At 54.4% G+C, this 19196-nt stretch overlaps 4 protein-coding genes across 4 annotated transcripts; 1 reads left to right on the forward strand and 3 right to left on the reverse strand.

The window, feature by feature from the left end:
- Positions 1-3535: 3535 nt before the first annotated feature.
- On the reverse strand, positions 3536-5085 carry POSPLADRAFT_1048152 (hypothetical protein; the record flags this gene model as incomplete). The annotated part of the gene is made up of 3 exons (XM_024479449.1): positions 3536-4337; positions 4389-4564; positions 4624-5085. 3 exons carry the CDS (start codon positions 5083-5085, stop codon positions 3536-3538), a joined length of 1440 nt encoding a protein of 479 aa, XP_024336447.1.
- A 1060-nt stretch (positions 5086-6145) lies between these two features.
- Positions 6146-10245, reverse strand: POSPLADRAFT_1066869 (hypothetical protein; the record flags this gene model as incomplete). The annotated part of the gene is made up of 20 exons (XM_024482117.1): positions 6146-6410; positions 6474-6604; positions 6695-6954; positions 7442-7576; positions 7630-7701; positions 7761-7841; positions 7890-8036; positions 8087-8293; positions 8354-8459; positions 8512-8588; positions 8660-8890; positions 8952-9049; positions 9099-9198; positions 9249-9311; positions 9371-9428; positions 9484-9600; positions 9655-9733; positions 9781-9971; positions 10019-10126; positions 10190-10245. The coding sequence occupies 20 exons, from the start codon at positions 10243-10245 to the stop codon at positions 6382-6384; spliced, it is 2346 nt and encodes a 781-aa protein (XP_024336448.1). The 3' UTR covers positions 6146-6381.
- Positions 10246-10462: 217 nt separating this feature from the next.
- POSPLADRAFT_1149146 (hypothetical protein) lies at positions 10463-12697 on the forward strand (the record flags this gene model as incomplete). Its single annotated transcript, XM_024486276.1, has 8 exons — positions 10463-10514; positions 10569-10744; positions 10805-10910; positions 10960-11450; positions 11507-11610; positions 11664-11786; positions 11841-12262; positions 12318-12697. 8 exons carry the CDS (start codon positions 10463-10465, stop codon positions 12695-12697), a joined length of 1854 nt encoding a protein of 617 aa, XP_024336449.1.
- Positions 12698-12952: 255 nt separating this feature from the next.
- POSPLADRAFT_1058958 (hypothetical protein) lies at positions 12953-17554 on the reverse strand (the record flags this gene model as incomplete). The annotated part of the gene is made up of 7 exons (XM_024481104.1): positions 12953-13141; positions 13198-13404; positions 13457-13579; positions 13634-13752; positions 13803-16311; positions 16376-17086; positions 17288-17554. The coding sequence occupies 7 exons, from the start codon at positions 17552-17554 to the stop codon at positions 12953-12955; spliced, it is 4125 nt and encodes a 1374-aa protein (XP_024336450.1).
- Between the last annotated feature and the right edge of the window lie 1642 nt (positions 17555-19196).

The raw sequence follows: 19196 nt of genomic DNA on the forward strand, positions 1-19196 counted from the left end.
GTGGTTGGGAGAAAAGACCCGGGAACGGACAGCGGACCAAACAGACAGCAGAACCCAGGAATTCGACCAACTCTCTGCAAAGATGGTTGATCAGTATAAGTAGGAGTAGTAAGATTGTCATCTTACCTGAAGCTTCGAAAAGATAGCAAGGATACGTGAGATGATAAGCACTGCGCATGCTGCAACTAAAGTCGACGTCCACATTATGGGTTACTTGATCTGCATGAGAAGCGCAATGCACCTCATTATAAGGGTTCCGAACATGGTGTGATCGGCATACTATTACATGACGGTCTGCTGAGGCGTGCTGAGATGCGGAATCCGCTGAAAGAAGTGACTGAGCCAGCTGAACAGCTGAAATCGCTGACGCGCTGAAGTCAGCGCGTCAGCGACCTCAGAGCATCTCAGAACGTCAGCAAACTTCCACTTTTCCTGATGTAACGCCTTTTGGACCAGGGATTGTCATCTTGTATTTGTTATATCATGGTACAAATATAGCATCATCGTGTGTAGCCGTGACGGCGTCAATGCTGCACCCAGGGATACCAGCTCAAAATGAGTTATCAGAAGTGGTGGGCAAGGCCCGGCCTGAAGTCGTCAGCCCGACCCTGCAAGTCAGCCTGCAGTGATTAGTAGTCAGGTCGTGGCTTACTGCTACTGTGCCGCAAGCTGGCGCGCGCATTGAACAGTAAGACATATGCTCTTGAAGATTTCTCAGCCATGTGCCCCGACCGCATTAACACCACGACATCCGATAGAAGGTGGACTACTGTATCGACTCGACCTAGTGTTCAGTCACGGGCCACAGGCACTGGGAGTTCATTTGTTACGGTCACGACGAGAGGCGCCAGCGTGGGCCGCTCACAATAATCGCATCGGTAGCTCCTGGAGGTAGAGTTTCGGTTTTCCAGATGCATCCATCTGGTATATATAACTTCACTTCAGGCAGCACAGCGATACTATCAGATTGTGCAGGTTCTCTCGTTCTCATCGCTGAGTGTGGAGGCTTGAGACGATATCCTAAATCGTTGTTATCTGAGCAGGTCACAAAATGCAACGAGATCTCCAAGAATCTAGCTCTGCACTCCAAGTGGTCTCAGTCGACAACTGGACCAAAGGGCACGCCATCGAAGTCATTGAACAGTTTCCGTGGAACTACCATAAGGCTTAAGTAAAAACCACAAATCACATCAACGCGCGATTCTAAAGAGGCAAACGAGCCGAAGGGAATCTGCGGCAGTGTTTCAGTCAGATATACGTTTACACCCCATGATAAGCTTATTTGACCAATTGAGAAGACATAGTAGAATCGTCCGTGCTAGCAGGTGAGGGTAGAGACTGTGACTGCAACATTTCGTCACTGATATGGATCAACCCATTCGCGGGCAGACCCCGCCGCCCATCTCTGAATCCCACAGGTAGAGTCAGTGATGGCAGCCGGCTTCGATGTACTGTTTGGGGATGCTGGGAAGTCTGAGACATCCCAGACACTCTTGTGGGGAACGGCGTAATTTGGAAACCTTTCGCAGCATCGTAGATGCTGAGTCTCAAGCGCATTTGCAGCGAGAGGAGTATCGGCACCATGCATAGTACTTCATGAATGCATGAAGGGAAAATGTGAGTGCCCATTCATAAATCTGTTCGTGAGGGCTATGACGTACGTTGTAAGTTTGACCCCGCAAGTATGTCCAGACTATCGTTCTTCAGGAACCAAAGGATCCCAGTGGCAAGGAGAGACAATGGGTACAAAACCCCAGACTCGATCGTGTAGGCAAGACATCTTCGGTGGAAGCATCCTGATTCGGGTCGCAAATCTCTGACGAGGCGCATGGAAATCACGATGCGTATGATAATTTGCATCGTGATGATGATGTTAGTGGCGAAGCTCAGGATGTAGGCTGCTGGCGCCAAACGGCCGACTATTGATAGGTAGGTATCGGGATTGCGTGGCGCCATTCGGCACACGTGGACGAGGACAAACCAGACCGCTACAAACATAACTTCGTGGCTCAGGTCAATTCCGGAGCGCGATCACGCGGTAAACGCACCTGCGGTAACGACTGTACTGAAACATGGTACGAGAATCACTTTCCACCGATTGCCAAATATGATATAGACGCGATGGATCTATCCTGTCTTTGTCAAAGCTATCTCATGGATCGGAGATCGTGGCTCACCATGATCCCGTCGGCGACCATGACTGCGACGCCATATGCAGCATTCGCAATCACGTTGGGTGGTTGGGAAATATCCCTATAGTACTCGTCCGGAGACGGCCACTCAAAGAACGCTTGTCGAACGCCTTCTAAGACAGCCGTCTGGCAGGCGAGAAGGTAAGCAATACGACGTGAATGTAAGAATATTGTTGTTCACCAGGTGCATAGTGCAAAGGACGAATATCACAAAGATCAAGCTGACACGGGCGCGCTGTGTATAGGATGGTTCATTGTGCTGCCCGAGCAGGCACAACGCTGCCAGGATTAAGATCACATTCACGCCTGCCCCATCGCGCCCATAAACATCACACTGTCACGAGAATAAGCTAATGCTCACCGTATAGTATCGCTTCGACGACAGCGCCGAACAGGCGTCCTTGCGGGAGTGTCAGGCCCATATTCACCAACGGATGGTACGAGCGACGAGTTCCAAGGGTCTCCACTGCGTGCAAAACTGCAATTATATCGCCCCCCAATGACGGGGAAGCGGACCACAATGGTCCTAGACCGGTGTTCTCTGTCAATTGGGGATTACGCTTCGTCACCCCAAAGGCATAGAAGTCCCCTCCTTGCGCATTTGTTCCCACAGGGAGGGAAGAGTCCCCCGGGGCGGGACGTTTGCGTGCTTGAGGATGTCGCCCCTTGTTCTGGGTCCGTGACGCCATGATCTTTAGACTTTTCGATGGCTTATATACAATGCGCATGCTGAAGATGTTTACGTGTATCGATGTGTTATCGCCGCAGGTCGGTCAAATTTTAACTCCTTCTCTGTCGAGAACTTCGAGCCAAGTATGCCAAGTCCTCGAATCAGCCAATCCGTTCTCACTTCTCTGCATCCAATCATGCCCACGACACTTCTATGTCCCTATTATAGATGGAAGCACGATAATGAGACCATGCGAAGCCTCGGGCTCATTCACTGAGTATCCGCTCGCCATGGAACTCATCGACTCCTATAACAGGCTCGGATATCTTAGGGTCTCCCGATCTTGGATGATGAAAGGTCAAGTTAAGCTACCTAGATCTCAGAGCCCGAGTGTATACGACGCGCGGGCATCAGCGGCGATGCTGCAAATCTTGATGGTTCTACTCCATTTCAGGATTGAAATGTACCACCTCGAGTCAGACTACTTGGCAACTGAACGTTCGTCTTATAGCCAAGAAAAGGGTCAGCTTCAAACAATTTGAGGCCGGAAATAATTGTTCGGAATCACTGATCAGATGATAACACACGATATAATACACAGCGCCTCCATGCATCTGACCGGCATGCGGCCCTGAATGAGATACATACTCACGGGTCACGGCGTCCGAACGGACTACACTAACGGCGTCTGCTGCGCAGTGAAACGATCCATCCAATCTCTGACCCTCACAGAACTAATGTCTTCCGCCATGAACTTATCCCAGAAGGTCGATGGGTCCTGGAGGACCTGGCCCGTCAACTTGATAAACTTCTCCCTCGTACCGTCGATCGTCTCCGCGCGCCAGGGGTGCCCGATCGGCCGTTCTACGAGTACCTCCTCAAGCACCGTGCCGTCATCCATCGTCACCTCCAGCGCTGTGGCGCCCTTGCGCGAGCGAGGGCTGTGGTAGTCGCGGGTCATCTGCGGGTCCTCCTCCATAGTCATCTTCGCTCGCAGTGCTTCCACACGCGGGTCGCGTGCCCATGATGAGTCGTCCGTGTAGTCCGCCGCGGTGGGCCAATCCCCTTTGAGCAGCGTCACCGCGACGACATAGCGCATGCAGTGGTCGCGGTCTGCTGCATTGTGTAGCGGTCCGATTTTGTTAATGATCGTCATCGCTGCGTCCGTCGTACGGATGCGGATCGAGCGGATCGACCCGATGCGTTCTTTCAGTCGCTTCGAGAGGGTTCGCGCGCCCTCGACGGCGGAGATCGCGTGCCCCTCAGCCACGACGAGCTTGATGAAGTGGCTCTCTACGACCATGGTCCCGAACGGGACAGGGAACTCGAATGGCTTGCTGCCGAAGGACGTATCATAGAAGCCCCATCTTGGCGCGGTAAGAACGGTTGGGAAGCCGGGCTGACCAGACTTCGTCATGAGGACGAGGTGTACGGCCCGCATGCATGCATCACCCGCCGCCCAACCCTTACGAGGACTAGAGACTATCGTAAGGTTTGATAATGTACAGCACACTAAAAACGCGTACCTGGTGTTGGGTGACTGCCTATAAACTCGCAGCGGCTGTCCGTCAGCAAACGCCTGGCTAACAGCATCGTTAGCCTGTGCGCGCGTTAGGTTCATCAGCTTTGAGACAACCGCCGCCACGGCGACCTTGACGAGGACTACGTGGTCTATGCCGACTTTGTTGAAAGCATTTCGCATCTACATATACGTCACTTAAGCTCTGACATAGTGGAATGTACCACTGATAATCGATGTACCTGGAAGCAACCTTGGATTTCGTATGCTTTGATGAGCGCTTCCAGCACATCCTGCATCGTCATATTATCGTCCCCCTGGCGGCTGAGCCAGTCCGCAACAGGCAAAATAGCACCGATGTTGTCGGACGGATGGCCCCATTCCGCACCCGGGAAGGCGTCACTGTGGTCGAGGTACCGGATGAGGGAGCCGAGGTCGAAAGCGGCCTTGAGCGGGTCGAGCACGTAGGATGTCCCAGGAAGGTGAAACCCATGCGGGACTACGGTGCCCTTGACCACCGGTCCAATGAATGAGGTGCATACGGGTACGCTCTCGATGGCACAGCCTAGAGAGTCGAGCAGTGCGACTCGGGCGCGCTTCCACGCTTTGGGGGACGTTACCTGGAAGTCGAAGACATAGGCGACAATCGCCTGGATGACATCGTCGTAGGGCGGGCGGTTGTTATCGTCAGGCTTGACTGCCATTGCACTGAGAAGAGGGGAAGATATGAGCTACGTGAGACGAAATTTGCGGGGAAGTGAGTACTACGCTCACTGGCAAACTCACTCGCGTTATTTGTACCGGGGCGCATGAGACATTTGAGTGTCTCGGACTAGAGATACCCGTGGCCAGTGAATTCAATGAAATTGTGTGATTGGCCCACTGTCCCATTCACCTGTTATGTGGGTCGGCACGTTTGACATGTGCCAACCGGCAAGCGCTGTAAATCACCTGTATACATGGTATAGTAGCTGTATCTATCAGCAATCTTGCAACCAGAAATAAAGGAGTGCCCGGTCCAGCCCGATCTCCATCTAGGCGCAGCGAGGCTAGCTTGCAGTGGACATGAATCACGATCCTACCTCACGAGCTAGTATGCCGCGCATGATATGGCCACCCGAGGTGTTAGAGATGGGATTGTTCTGTGATTAGAGTGCAGCGGAATGCAGCCATCTAGCTCGTCTAGCGATTCTCGCCCCTATTCGTGCATGCAGTCCACACACAATCCGCTTCCAAGAATGACATAAACTCACAGATAAATCTCGGGTGATGGGCCCGTGAGCATGCATCCCGTAGACCTCCTAACATTCGGCAGACAGACATGATGCATTTGCAATGACATTCCATGCACAAACCCGAAGTTGGCGGAATGAAGGGGATCTCTGTGCCCGAAAGCATCGATGAATCAAATATATCAAATATATCACATGTTCGACTGATGGGGCAGACCGCCCGCCTTAATGTTCCGGGAACGACTCCACGAGAGCTGTTGATATCGGACACGGGGAGAGGGTTAGTTATAAATAATCATGGGCAGGTTATCATGAAACAGCCCCAAAACGCCTCGAGTTGTTGACATAGTTGATGACACAGTTGATGACATACCAAAAACCTCTCAGTCAAAAACCTAAAGGGGTCTTTTCCCCGGCACAGTAGCTTGCTTTCGATTCACGGCAATGTACGCAGTGTCCCTTACACCGGTTTTCCTCTCGCACAGGTCTAGCCGACCATCTTCCATGCTCACGCCACGATCAGCCTTGGAACTAGTTTCGGCTCTCAATTGACCATGAATGGTCAATGCAGCAGAAAGAATGTCCGAAGACAGGAGAAAAAATCATTGAAGTTGATGCTACACGAGCGGTTCAATTATCTGCAGCTCTACAGCTTTCTTCAGTTCGCCATCGAGATAGAGGTTATCCGGAGCCCAGCGGTACGCGACAAACCGGAAGGAAGCAGACCGAGCCTGGGTAGTGTAGGGATAGTCTGACGTACAGTGACATTCAGGCTCCTCGAGACACCTTATCCAGCACTGTTGAGAACAAAAAGACATCAGACACGATGAGCCAGGCGGTAGGCCGGGCCTTGCACATACCACTTTCGTACGCGACTTCGCTGTAGTCCGTACCCTGAATTTCCACCGCAATGCCTACCAGAGAGCGTCGCAAGGCATCCTTTGATGAGGCGAACAGCATCTTCTGCTTGATCTTCGAGTCATCGGGCGACCTGCCAACAGTGGGCGCTCCGTCAGGCCACCCGCCACTGTGCACTGCCCGCGATGCGCGCGATATCGCAAAGGTATGGAAGAGCACGCACCAGGAATAGAACGTAATCTTGTTCCTTTTGCCCGCACCCTCCTTCTCGAACTCAAAGTCGTACACGGCCCAGCGGGGCTCAACCTCAGGCAAGTCGCCGAGAAAGTCGTCGTAGTTGGTCGACTGCGACTCCTTCTCGACTATGATCTCTGTGTGGTCTGGGCTGAGTGTGAATATGATGTACTTGATCTTCTTGCCCAGCTTCAGGTTCTGGTACGCTGTGAGGCATGCGGGGCTAACGGCGACACCGGATTGCGAGGCCTATGACACGCGACGGAGCGCCCGATCGCGGCGATGGTGAGCGCGTGCGCGTCGTTGTCGACGTCGACGGACGTACCATTACAACAGGTGGTGGGGGTAAGAATAGGGAGAGGTATGTGTGTGGCGGGAAGTGAGGTCGTGGTCGAGTCTGCAGTGGTGAAGATATGTATCGCGATACTTATCCGCGGCGATGATGTTTCCGGCGATTGCCACTCAGATTGTCCGCAATTGGCGGTGTCCTTAGATCAGCTTTCCTCTCCCCTGCGCACGCCTGCTGCGTCAGTTTCTAGGCATATTTCATGCTGTGAACATGCAGAGCTACGCGCGCAGGCAAAAAGAGAGCTATCACTATCAATGCCGGAGGCATTTTAAACCTTGAACACACGCTAAGCGCGCGCCCAAAGAAAGTCATGTCCACGCGAGCCAGGAAGTCACTATACTTATTACGCTTGCTACGTGAGATACATGTGTCCCGTTATGCAAAGACCGCATCCAACCAGGCTTCATAATCATATTCAGGTTCGCCGGTCCCGTTCTGCGCAGCCGGCATCGCCTCCCGCAGATACTCGACTGCGGCCGCCGGTAGCTGGGCCACCCGCAGGTCCAACTCAGTGACGAATGGCTGCGCATCGAAATCAGGCAACCGTCAGTCGAGGGCGGATGGATGATACTCACCTTATCTGCGGCGATGCCGCGGAACGCCTCGCGCAGCTGTTCAGGGGATGTCTGGTCTTCAGTGATCTCCACCTGTCCGGCATCCCTTCATGAGTCTTGTTCACTGTGCTTGACGGAACATCGAAACGTACCAAGAGGTTAATGAATGCCTCAAACGTAACAGCGCCGTAGTCTTGCACAAGTTGATCATAAATGATATACAGGTCCTCGTCCTTCAAATTTCATCAATGCATGTAGGACTGAAGGAGGTCATCACTTACGGAATATACGATACCGAGACTAGCTAATGCGGCAGCCGACTCAAACTCATTCAGCGTGTTAGACTGGTCCTTGTCGAAGTAACGGAACGTGCTCTCGAACTGCTCCAATTGCGCCGGCGTCAGGTTGGTCATGTTCCGTGACACAATCTGCAAGTTCGTTGTTAGCACCAACACTGGCTCATATAACAGACACTGACTTGGTTGTCTATAAATGCAATCTTCTTCAAGATACTCTGTTCCAGCAACTCCAATTCGAACTCGAGGTCCTGACATGTGAACACAGTGTAATCGTTCTCGTCCACATTCGCTGCTCGGCACTCGTCCTCCGCGCTCATAACTGTTCCAAGGGTGTCCGAGAGAGCTGGAAGCCGCGTCCGTAGTTGTTCCACCTGCTGTTGCTGGTTCTATGAAAGCAAATGTTATGTGAGTTGACAGTAGCATTGTACATTCTCGGAAGGATGTACTTCAAGAGTCCCTTCGATACCCGCAAGCTCGGATGATATAGCTCGTAGTCGCTTCTCGAAGTTGTTAGCAAGGTCGGCGAACTTCTTGCGGAGCGTCTCCTTGATTCTGCCAATATGGTCAACATCCAACAGTACTCTGGTAACTGAAAGGAACCAACTTTCGGATCTCCGCATTGATCGCTCGAGAGCGGTTAGCTTCCGATATCAACAATGCATTCCAAGCAGAGTCAAGATCCTAATAAACACCACCGATATATGGACGGTCAGAACATTTCTATACTGAACTGTGATCAAAGCACAACGTACCGCTAACGCGAGACCTGGTGGGGGCACGTATTCTCGGAGGCCGTACGTCCTCAGCTTGGTCTGCACATTACCGAAGAGCGTGGTTACGTCCTGCCTCTCGGTGACCCACCGGCGTTTCGTGCTCTGTTTGTACGTGGTGAACTGAGCCGAGTGTTCCTTGGCGTCAGTGTACGAGCCGATAAATTGCACCGCGGACCAACGGGTCTGAATCTCCAACATTGCTGCGAGGAGCTAAGGGCTAGATTAGCGGACGTGCTGGACAGGCGCGTCAGAGTGAAACAGTGTAACGTACTTCGCGGACTCGGCGCTCGAAGTCATTCTTACTGAGCCATACCGAATGCATGAGTTCAGCAAACTTCTCCACTCGCCGTGATACAGTTTCCGCCTGATCTAGAATATATTGTTAGAGATGCGTCTGCCTTACGGGAGTCAGACTCACCCATTGACGAGAATGCGTGGAAGAAACTCGCGATGTAAGTCATGACACTGCGTTCATCCGGCCGGGCGACGTCACAGAGATCTGCGACCTCCAGTAGTTGCTATTCCCGTACTGAGAATCATTATAGACACAAATGTGACCTTGACGCACAGGAATGCCAAGGTGGTCTGCTGCAACTTGAAACGCCAGACGAGTATTCCCGTGGCGATCTGTCTATAATGCGTTTAGTATGATATGAGAGGGTATATGTATAATGTCTTCCACATCCGCACCTTATCCAATTTGTCATAGTCGATCAAATCCGGACGGTGGCAGTGTATGAGGGCGCATCTGAATCGCATTCAGGTCATCGACATGTGTATAGTAAGAGACATGGCTCACGAACAATGCGAGGCCATCGGACCAACTCAGCGAGAAGTCCTGCACATCAACCTCCTTGTACGGCGCAGTTTTACGCTGACACCAAAGAAGTAAACCTTCCTTTGCGGAAAGACCCTCTTCGCTTTCATCCGACAACCTTCAGCCTGGCGAAGGAGACAAATACTATCACACTAACCTGATGTCGGCGATGGTAAAACGCAAAATAAGAGTCCAAATCATCCCAAGGATGAGTTTCAGGTTCCCATCGATGATGTCTGCGACACCCTTAGCTGTGCTCTAACGTGTTTTGCGATTGACACACCTTCCGGACCAATGTTCGTCAGTTTAACGCCTCTCGACGTGATGAATTCGAGAGCTTTGTTTACATTCTCTGCCTTCTGCACGCGCATCCGGGGGTTTCGGTTATACCGACCCAGCGACGTATCACCTTCCGGACATAAATTGCAAGATGCATAGACAACGAGAAATTCTGACGTGCATACCCATAATTTCCTGATGGCGCGAAGCCGCGCATGGTGTCAGTCCGGGATCTGGGTTACACAATCGGGATGCGCACCATCAGCTGGATTAGCCGCACCCCATCGGAGAGATCTTTGACAAGGGAGGTCATGGGAGGGTATCCATTCGCCTCAAGTTTTGTGTTCAGCCTACAACAGAGACCGCGGTGAATTCATCCGAGGATGCATCAGGTACGCCCCCGGCGTGCACACCATTTACAGAACGTCCGCTCCTGAACATCGCGCGAGCGCGCCTCCAGGGATTCCATGATAAGAGGGTGTTGTCCGCCAGCCTTTGTATAAGTTTGTATATCGCTCAGGACTATGAAAGAGGCAGAACTTAAAGGTCGGCGCAGTTACCAAAGGGCGGTGGACGCGTTTCGGAGTTTGAATGACGCGCTCTAGTCGCGTTCAGGCGCGCTGCCTCAGCCTTCCTCATCCCTTTCCCTCTCTTCTACAGCCACCTTGCCTCGACCGTGACCGGCGATGACAACCCAATTTGATGGAGTATACCATGGCCTGTCCCCGGAAGTTGGCAGTACGTCTCAGCTAACGTATTCGCAGGATGGACTGGTCTGACCCATCACGGCAGAGTTTCGCATTGCAGCCAGTGGGATGGCATGGAAGGGTGAAGATACAGAGAAGATGGTTGCGATGTCCTCTGCAGACATCAAATGGGCGCAGTGGATACGAGTCGCGCGCAACTACCAGCTCCGAGTTGGCCTGAAGGACAGGTCAAGAGAGACCTTTGATGGCTTTTCACGAGAGGTGCGCGCTGCCAGTCGCCTGGTTGTGGCGTGCCCCTCACCTTCGTGCATTAAACTACAGGACCACGAAAAAATGGCCCAGCTACTCAAGCAGCACTTCAGTGTGACGCTTGAGACGAAAGAGATGTCCTTCAAGGGCTGGAATTGGGGAGTGACCGATTTCCAAGGTGTGCATATGTCAGCGCGGATGCCTGTGCAGTCACTCATTTCCCATAGGCCAAGACTTAGCCTTCCTTGTTTCGAATAAAACGGCCTTCGAACTGCCCCTCGCTAACGTGGCGAACTCCAACATTGCCGGCCGTACAGAGGTCTCCCTCGAGTTCGCCACACCATCTAGCAGCAAGAAGCCCTCACGTAGTGCACCAGACGAGATGGTCGAGATCCGCTTCTACGTTCCCGGGACAGCTACGCGCGACCGTGGCTCCGACGCAGGGTCACAAAAGTCTGACGATGAAGAAGAGGAGATCAGCGCTGCACAAGCATTCCATGACGCCGTCAAGGAGAAAGCAGAGATCGGCCAGGTCGCAGGCGACATCATTCTGAGCTTTGAGGAAGTGCTGGTGCTCACACCAAGGGGTCGCTACGATGTGGATATGTTCCCAGACTTCTTGCGGTTGCGCGGCAAGACATACGACTACAAGATCATGTACGCCAGCATCTCACGACTGTTCCTACTTCCCAAGGACGACCAACATGTACTATTCATTGTAAGCAATTACACATTGCTCTCCGGCTGGCGATTATACTGAGACATGAAGGCTAGCTTGGCCTCAGCACACCTATTCGGCAAGGCCAGACGCGTTATCAATACCTCGTTATGCAGTTCAGTCGTGAGGAAGAGATCACTGCTGAGCTGAATATGGCTGAGTAAGCGCGTCCGCATAGTTTCTTGCGTACACTAAGACGATCCCATGGTTTAGGGAGGACGTTGCGAAATATGACCGTCTAAAGAAGAATTACGAGGACCCGACGTTTGAGGTCGTGTCCGGCGTTTTCCGCGCACTGTCCGGCAAGAAGATCATTGGCGCTGGCAGCTTCCAGAGGTAAACACGAGACTTTCTATCTACTACTAAGTTGTCACTCACTTGTATCTTTAGTCACGATGGTCACCCAGGTATCAAGGCGAATCTCAAGGCCGTCCAGGGCGACCTCTTCCTCCTCGAAAAATACATATTCTTCGTTTCTAAGCAGCCCACGCTTATTGAGCTATCGGACATCCATCAGGTGGTGTTCTCGCGTCTGGGCGCAGGCCTCGGTGCGACTGCCGCACGCACATTTGACCTGAAGATTGTGACGAAGAGCGGGCCGGAATACACATTCACATCGGTCAACAAAGAGGAGCACGAAGGCACGGAGGCGTACCTGCGTGAGAAGAAGGTCAAGGTAAAGAACGAGATGATGGAGGGCGAGCTCATCATGGGCGTAGACGACGAGGATGAGGAGATGCAGAGTGTCGCGAGCAGCGGCGAGGAGGCCCCGAAGCCCCGGCTGGGCGGGGACGACGAAGACAGTGAGGAGGGTAAGTCGAACTCCGCGGCTACCTCAAATCGTTTAGATCTGACAATTCACTGCAGATGAGGACTTCCAGGCGTCAAGTTCGGATGAGGGCTCACCAACAGACGATGATTCGTCTGATGATGGCGGCCGTACTGCCTCCGACGCGAGCGGTGACCGCGAAATGGCCAAGGCGGCGAAGGGCAAGACGAAGACGCCAAAGAAAAAAGCTCCCGCGAAGAAAGGCAAGGCGGACGAGAGCGATGCGGAGGATAACGATGACAAGCCCAAAAAAGTCGCGCTGAAGCCAAAGCCAAAGCCAAAGCCAAAGAACGATGATATAGATGCGATGGACGTTGATGGGGACGAGCGGCCAAAACCTAAGCCTAAGCCCAAGCCCAAGGCGAAAGGTGATGAGGAAGGTCCAGCGAAGAAAAAGCTGAAGAAATCGGATGATTGATTTTTGCATCTTCTGCCTGCTTTGCTTTCGTCTGACATTTCGCGCTGCTCAACCTCTCGCTGTCATATTGTATTTGATCCTAATGTATTCAATTCGATCTCATCCTGCTATCGCGATACAAAGATGTAATACAAGGAGTGTGATAGGATGTGCCCAAGGGCGAGGATAAATATTGACAAGGAATGGCTGCGGTGTACAGTGAAGTCTAGCGGTGACAGGTAAATGAGAGTGAGGAAGAGGAGACAGACAGATACACTAGGGCTGACGCTTCGCCAACAATGAGCCGGGCTCGAAACTACTTGCTGAGGCGATGGGGCCTTCAGCTTTCTGCGGAGCGACAGCGATGAGCGGCTGCGCAGGACGTTGACCTGCGCGGGTGCCTGCGCGGGCTAAACCTCCTGTTGTCGAGGAGATGACATTGCGTTCTTGGTACAGGACGTATGACTATATGGAGCATGATCAGGATCCCAAATTATCTGAGCGGACACCGTTCGACTTACACGAGCCAGGAGAATCTTCTCCAGCCAGTTTTTGCCCTCGCCCTCGCCACTAGCAAATACGTGGACATAGTCGGCAGTATTCTCAAAGAAGGTCAAGCTGTCTGTGGACTTCACTGCGAATACATATGACTTTGGGGCCTTATGTGGACGGGTGACATAGTATCCATCGAAATTGTTCAATGAACATAGGAACACGGAGTCTTTGGCCTAGCAAAGTAATCAGGACGGCACGTTTCACGAGACATCACACAGGACATACGTTATCCCGCTTGGACAACCATAAACTGTGTTCTCTCAGTTCCATCCAGCGCTTCTGCCATTTCCCGCGTTTGTATTCGTGCTGAACGTACCCGCTGCAGATGGGTGAGCTGCGCGGAACGGCCTAATTTGACATTTCAGAGAGCTGTTCTGATTGTAGTGAACACAGATAACTCACAGTGCGGCTGAGAATCGGCGCCAACAAAGTCTTTTTGATGACCAGGAGGTTAACAATCTTGTCCGTGTTCCATGAACCGCAGACATCAGACAACATCTCGAAGCTCCTGATTGGTCGTTCTGCACAGGAGTCAGATGGCAGCCTACAAAGCGGAATAGTGCGCACTTACCCATGCCAAAGTCTTGGGCGACCTCCCAGAGCATCCAGCCTCCACTGCCAGCGCCATCGTCCAACGCGCCTTGGCTGTCGACGCTCTGCAGGACCTCTCCTGCACTTGTCGACGGCCCGATCTCCACGACAACATACTTCTGCATGTTGCCGACGAAGATGCGCTGCTGCCACAGAGTCTGCATCTTTGACTGCGCCGCGGTCGGCGAGGTAGCGGACAACGGAGCAAAGGGCGACACCATACCATGTGAGGCAGTAGGGGCTGTGTCGGCAATGACTGACGGCTTGCGCGTGCGTGCACGCAGCGCGGCTGAGATGCTCTCGGGCTCTGGAAGTGGAGGGCGGACAGTGTCACGGTCACGGTCACCACTGGGTCTGCGCGAAGGCGCTCTCGCCGATTTGGCACGCTCCAAAGCGCGGTGCTCCTCGGGGAGCTTTGGCACAGATGCGGGGTTCACAGCCGGGACAGCAATCTGTGACGCATGCTCTCGGGACACTGTCGCGCTCCTGCCCAGTGCACCTGTCGGAAGCGGAGGACTGCGCGTGACATCGGCGGCAGTCGCGTTGGGACGATGGAACGAGCGCATCGGCCGCAGCGCCCTGCCACGGCCGTCGTCTTTCTCGGCCTCCTTCACAGTGCGTGATGGTCGTCTGAACAGCGATGTCGCCCGCCCCACATCGCGGGCCTCCTGGCCACGGCTGAGACTCGTGTCTCGCGATGGCGGTCGCGTTGAGGAGACACGGATAGGCTTTGTGTTGAGCTCGAGCGATGGCCGCTTTGAGTGACCTGCGCCCACGGGGGCCGTGCCGCTCGACTGCACGCCAAGCAGCTTCTTCGTCAGATCGCCGACAGAGATCGGATTGGTCGCGTTCCCCGGAAGCGTCTTCGTGCGCGTCCGACCTAGCAGTTTCGGCACCCCGGATATCGACTCCGACATCTGATGGCTGCGCGTCGTCGTCCCAGACAGGGTCCGTGTGTTGCCGTTCTCCTGCGCAGCACGCACCTTGGCAGATGCAGAGCGCGCGACAGCCTCACTGCGGTCATTAGGCGAACGGGGACGCAGCGTGCGGTCGTCCGCGCGGAGTGTCCGTTCCCTCCGCCGTTGGTCCTGCTCGTCACGCACCTGCCGCCTGATCGTACGCTGCGCATTTAGAGCCGTCGGAATTTGCTGCGCGAGCGGCACGTCGTCGTCCGCGGAGACCATTGAAGGCGCGGCGGTCTGGTAGTCTTCTTCATCCGTGCTATCCTCCTCCTCTGACGAGGTCTCAGACTCGGACGATGCGGACACATTTGCGCGCGCTGTGGGCCGGCGATAGCGGTCGTCACCACCACCATTCCGACGACCCCCACCGCCAGCACCGCCGTGCCCACCAAAGCTGCCACCCTGGCCGCTTGAGCCATATCCGCTCGCGTTGCCGTTTGTGCGGCTGGCGGAGGAGCCATTGTAACTCGACCCGCCCGAGCGGCTACTGGTTGCGGCACGGCGTACGCCGTCCTCACCGGCGTCCGTAGGCTCATCCGCATCCGAATCAGAGTAGAACGATGTGCGGCTACCCACCGGCGAGAGACACTCTGTAAGGTCGTCATCGACGCCAAACGGCGCAGTGCCAGGAAAGCGATAATACGTCGAGAGTGGGGGAGTATGTGCTCGAGCAGGCCAGGGGATGCCATCAGAACACGAGGCAACCCTCTCACTGTCGTCATCCGGGAGCTCCTCGTCGTAGTCGGTCGAAGTGGTAGAACTAGAGCGCGAGTGTCCGCTACTGGTGCTCAGGGAGAAGTCGGAGGTCGAGGAATCGGGGGAAAGAAGTAGCTCAGGCTCCTCGCTGACCGGGCGATTAAGGACAGGGCACATGAGAGTACGCACAGTATCGGCTGATGTGCCCGGCTCAAAATGGGTAGAAGCCTCTGACTGGCTCTTATTGAGAGGAGAGGTTGGTACAATGACGACAGCTGTATTGGGTGAAGGTGGCTGCCCCAGCTTCGATACAGCATCGGCGTAATCGTATTCAAGTGTTGCAACTAGATCACTGTCAAGAAATCGGGTATTGCGTGAGTTGGAGGAGCTCGCATAAGATACGTCGGGGTATACGTGTTCGAGCGGGAGAAAGGGATCGGCGGAATGGTATGACGAGGTTGATGTGGTCGGGGAGGACGGATACAGCGAGGGCGTTGCCGACGGCGGCGTGTCTGTCCGACATGGGTACGGGTCAGAGTACGCACGCAAGAGGTGCGGGGTCAAATTGGTATCCAAGGTATTGATGACAAGCTCTTGCACGCCGTCTTCGGTGAGCTTGGCCTTGTGGTCCAGCGGCGAACCCTCGCCGACGAAGAACGGCTGTCCGTCGAGAACCATGCGGGAGTCGCGGATCGTGCTCAGCTCTGTCGGCCTCCGGACGTGTCTGCGACGGGGAGCCTCAGGGGACCGCGACGGGCTCCTCGACTCGGGCGACTCGTCTAGGCCCCAGGGCTCGGCCGGAAGCTGCGCACCCACGCGTCCTCTGCGTACCTGTAATACATGAAAAGAAAACACATCAAGGCACGCGCATATAGCGACCGCAACAGGGACTGACCTTGGGGATCACGACATGTGACTGTGCGAGGGTGTTCAGAGATGGTAGCGACGGGCGCGGCGTGAATGCAGGCCGCGTGTATGCGGGGCGCACCTGGGCACCGGCGGAAGACTTGGGGCGTATGAGACGCGGACGGCCCTTGGGCAGTGTGGGGGTTGGCGGAGGCGTCCATGGGAGACTGTGCAGGGATATCGCAGACGACGATGGAGAGGAGAAACGCGATGAGGACGCGTCTGTCGCGCTCATCGCGAGCGGTGAGCGCGGCGGAAGAGACGCGGCGTCGTCGAGGAGGGTGTCGAGGAGGACGAGGGACGGCGGGCGGGCCCGACGGAGTGACGGCGCGGGCGAGAGGTTCGCGAACGGATCCTCGTCGAGCAGATCTGGCGGTGGGGAATCGCGCGACGGTGGCGGCAGATCGGGCAGAGACAGATCGGGAAGCGAGGAGAGACTGTCGCATGAATCCTGCGTGCCCGTCGTCGCGGTCGAACCTGACCGCGCACGCGACGTGCGCGGCGACGACAGTGGGTCGGGCAGCTGAGCATGCAGAAAGCTGGGTGACCACAGAGACTGCAGCGAGCGGCGTTTCTTGGTCATCGTGGCGCACGCGTCAGATGGCGGGAGGGCTGTGTTGTTGTATTCGAGGTGCGCTATGGGTATGGTACTACTAGAGCAGTATCGCGAGGTATCGGTGGTGGGCAGGGGATTTGTGGACTGGCAAGAGACGTGTCAGAATAATGCTGTGTCCAGGCATGGCGAGAGAAGATGGAAACGACAAGACGCGTGGGTTCCACGCTAACGCCGGCGTGCAGAACACATTGCGCAGGCCAGCGTCCGTCCAGCGGCACATCTCCCTAAATACGCCCAGCACGCGGATCACGGGGCCTTTAGCTACGTAAAGACGGACGGGCTTACTGATGGACGGCCATCCAGCTCTTGCGGGGGCACGGGCGTTCGCTGTTCAACCTGAAGGTTGGCCCCCAAGTACAGCCTGAGCAGGTGGGCAAGAATGAGTTGACCCGAGACGGTAGTTGAGCCGGCGATGAGCGCACAAGCTCCCTCGAGGCTGGCGGCGCTGTTCGAGGCTGAAATTTGAGTGCCGCGCTGAACACGCGCGGGCAAGTCGAATGCAGAAGTAGATGGGGGAAGCGCGGAGCGAGGTCGGCCGTCGAATGCGAGCATCTGGGTAATATTATGACAGCCAAGCTGCGTCCCAAATGCGATCTGGAGTTGATCAGGGAGAGACTAAATTTTCAAAATGGGGCCCGAGGGATGGGAGGAGCTGCCAGCGTCGAGGTAGGTTTAAAGTTGCAGGCGCCCATAACCGGCCTCTTATAACCAGCTATAAATACGGCGATCACCTCGCTTCGTCGTCGTCCACAACGACCACGCATCAATGCTCAATGATTATGCCCGCTCATGCCCACCGCTGTCCCGCTCACTGTCCTCGTCGATGTGCGCAGGCCAGACGTGCGTCTGTTCCTGTGCAGATCCAGACATTCATGCCGCAAGTAGCCGGAAGCGTCATTACAAAGTCATCACCCCGGTTTTTATCCTTTTTCCCTCCACTCCGGGCCTGGGCCCTCCAGCTCTGTGTCTGTACTTCGACCAATCATGTTCGTTGCAGTCCACCCCTGACGCATAGAAAAAGCCTGCGCTCGTATTAGGTTCTTCCGTTCGCAAAGGTTGCCCGAGGGAACTAACATATTGCATGCGATCGAACTAACTGTGTAGATCATCTTAATAGCTGTGAGAAAGCGAGTGCTTTTCGAACGAACAAGCTCTCGAAGCGAAGGAAAGCTTTGGGTGGACGTTTTCCGGGACGCGGTGCAAGCTACGCACGAAGAGCTCGGCTTGTTCCCGTGGTCGCCACAGCGCTCATGACAGACGTTGGCGGCTATGCTATTACCATCATACTCGGTCTATTGCGTAAGAAGCGCACGCCTTTCCGCGCTTCGCCAGACACAACTGTCGCTTAGTTGTCCAACTGACTTTCAGACGTACAGCTCTTGGCATTGTCGAAGTTGCAGAACGCAGAGTCAATAGCACTGGCCGCATATCGCCGCACGCCAATGATTCGCAGCAAATACGTAGCATACATTACTCACGGATGCTAGGTGATAAAGGGAGCACAATATAAGCCAACGCACCTTGATGCTGAAGGCGCAATATGACGCCGAATTCGAACTTCGTTTCACCAGCAGCAGAATAGCAAAAGGCACCTCTGGCTCACATTGGACAAAAGCTGCATCGCATACGGTCAGATCTTGACCGAGACCCTGCTTATTACTGGTGGACAGTGGGCACATTTGCGACTGCACCACATTCTGGGCATGAACATGATTGGAAATTGTATAAAGATGGAGATTATTGCATGCTTGCTTTCATGGCCAAGTTGAACAGAGGCGAACGGATAGGTTGTCCGCGAGACCCCTCTTGTTGAGTTTCTCGCAACCATCTGTGACGTCTAACAGCTATCCCCGGACCCGAATGTGCGCGTAGCACGACAAAACGGTCACCGAGGGTGTCGACTGTCTGGTCAATGAGCGCTGTTCCGAAAGGAATGTCTCTCCCGAGACACACTCACCGGCGGGCATCAAGGACGCCCCGGGGCGTTCCCATGCTCGGCGCAGCGCCGGTTATACATGCGGGAGGGATCGATATCACGACCAAGCCGGCCTATTGCGTAAGAGAACTCGTTATCCCCAGCCTTTACGACACTTAGGATCATTGCCCAATCGTGCACTTGTTGTTGGGAATACGTCAATACCATCTCGGCAGAGACCAGAAGGATCGGATTGGCGATGTGAATTGACACACCTCA

This window comes from Postia placenta, assembly GCF_002117355.1.
Source record: "Postia placenta MAD-698-R-SB12 unplaced genomic scaffold POSPLAscaffold_11, whole genome shotgun sequence".
Classification (NCBI taxonomy): domain Eukaryota; kingdom Fungi; phylum Basidiomycota; class Agaricomycetes; order Polyporales; family Adustoporiaceae; genus Rhodonia; species Rhodonia placenta.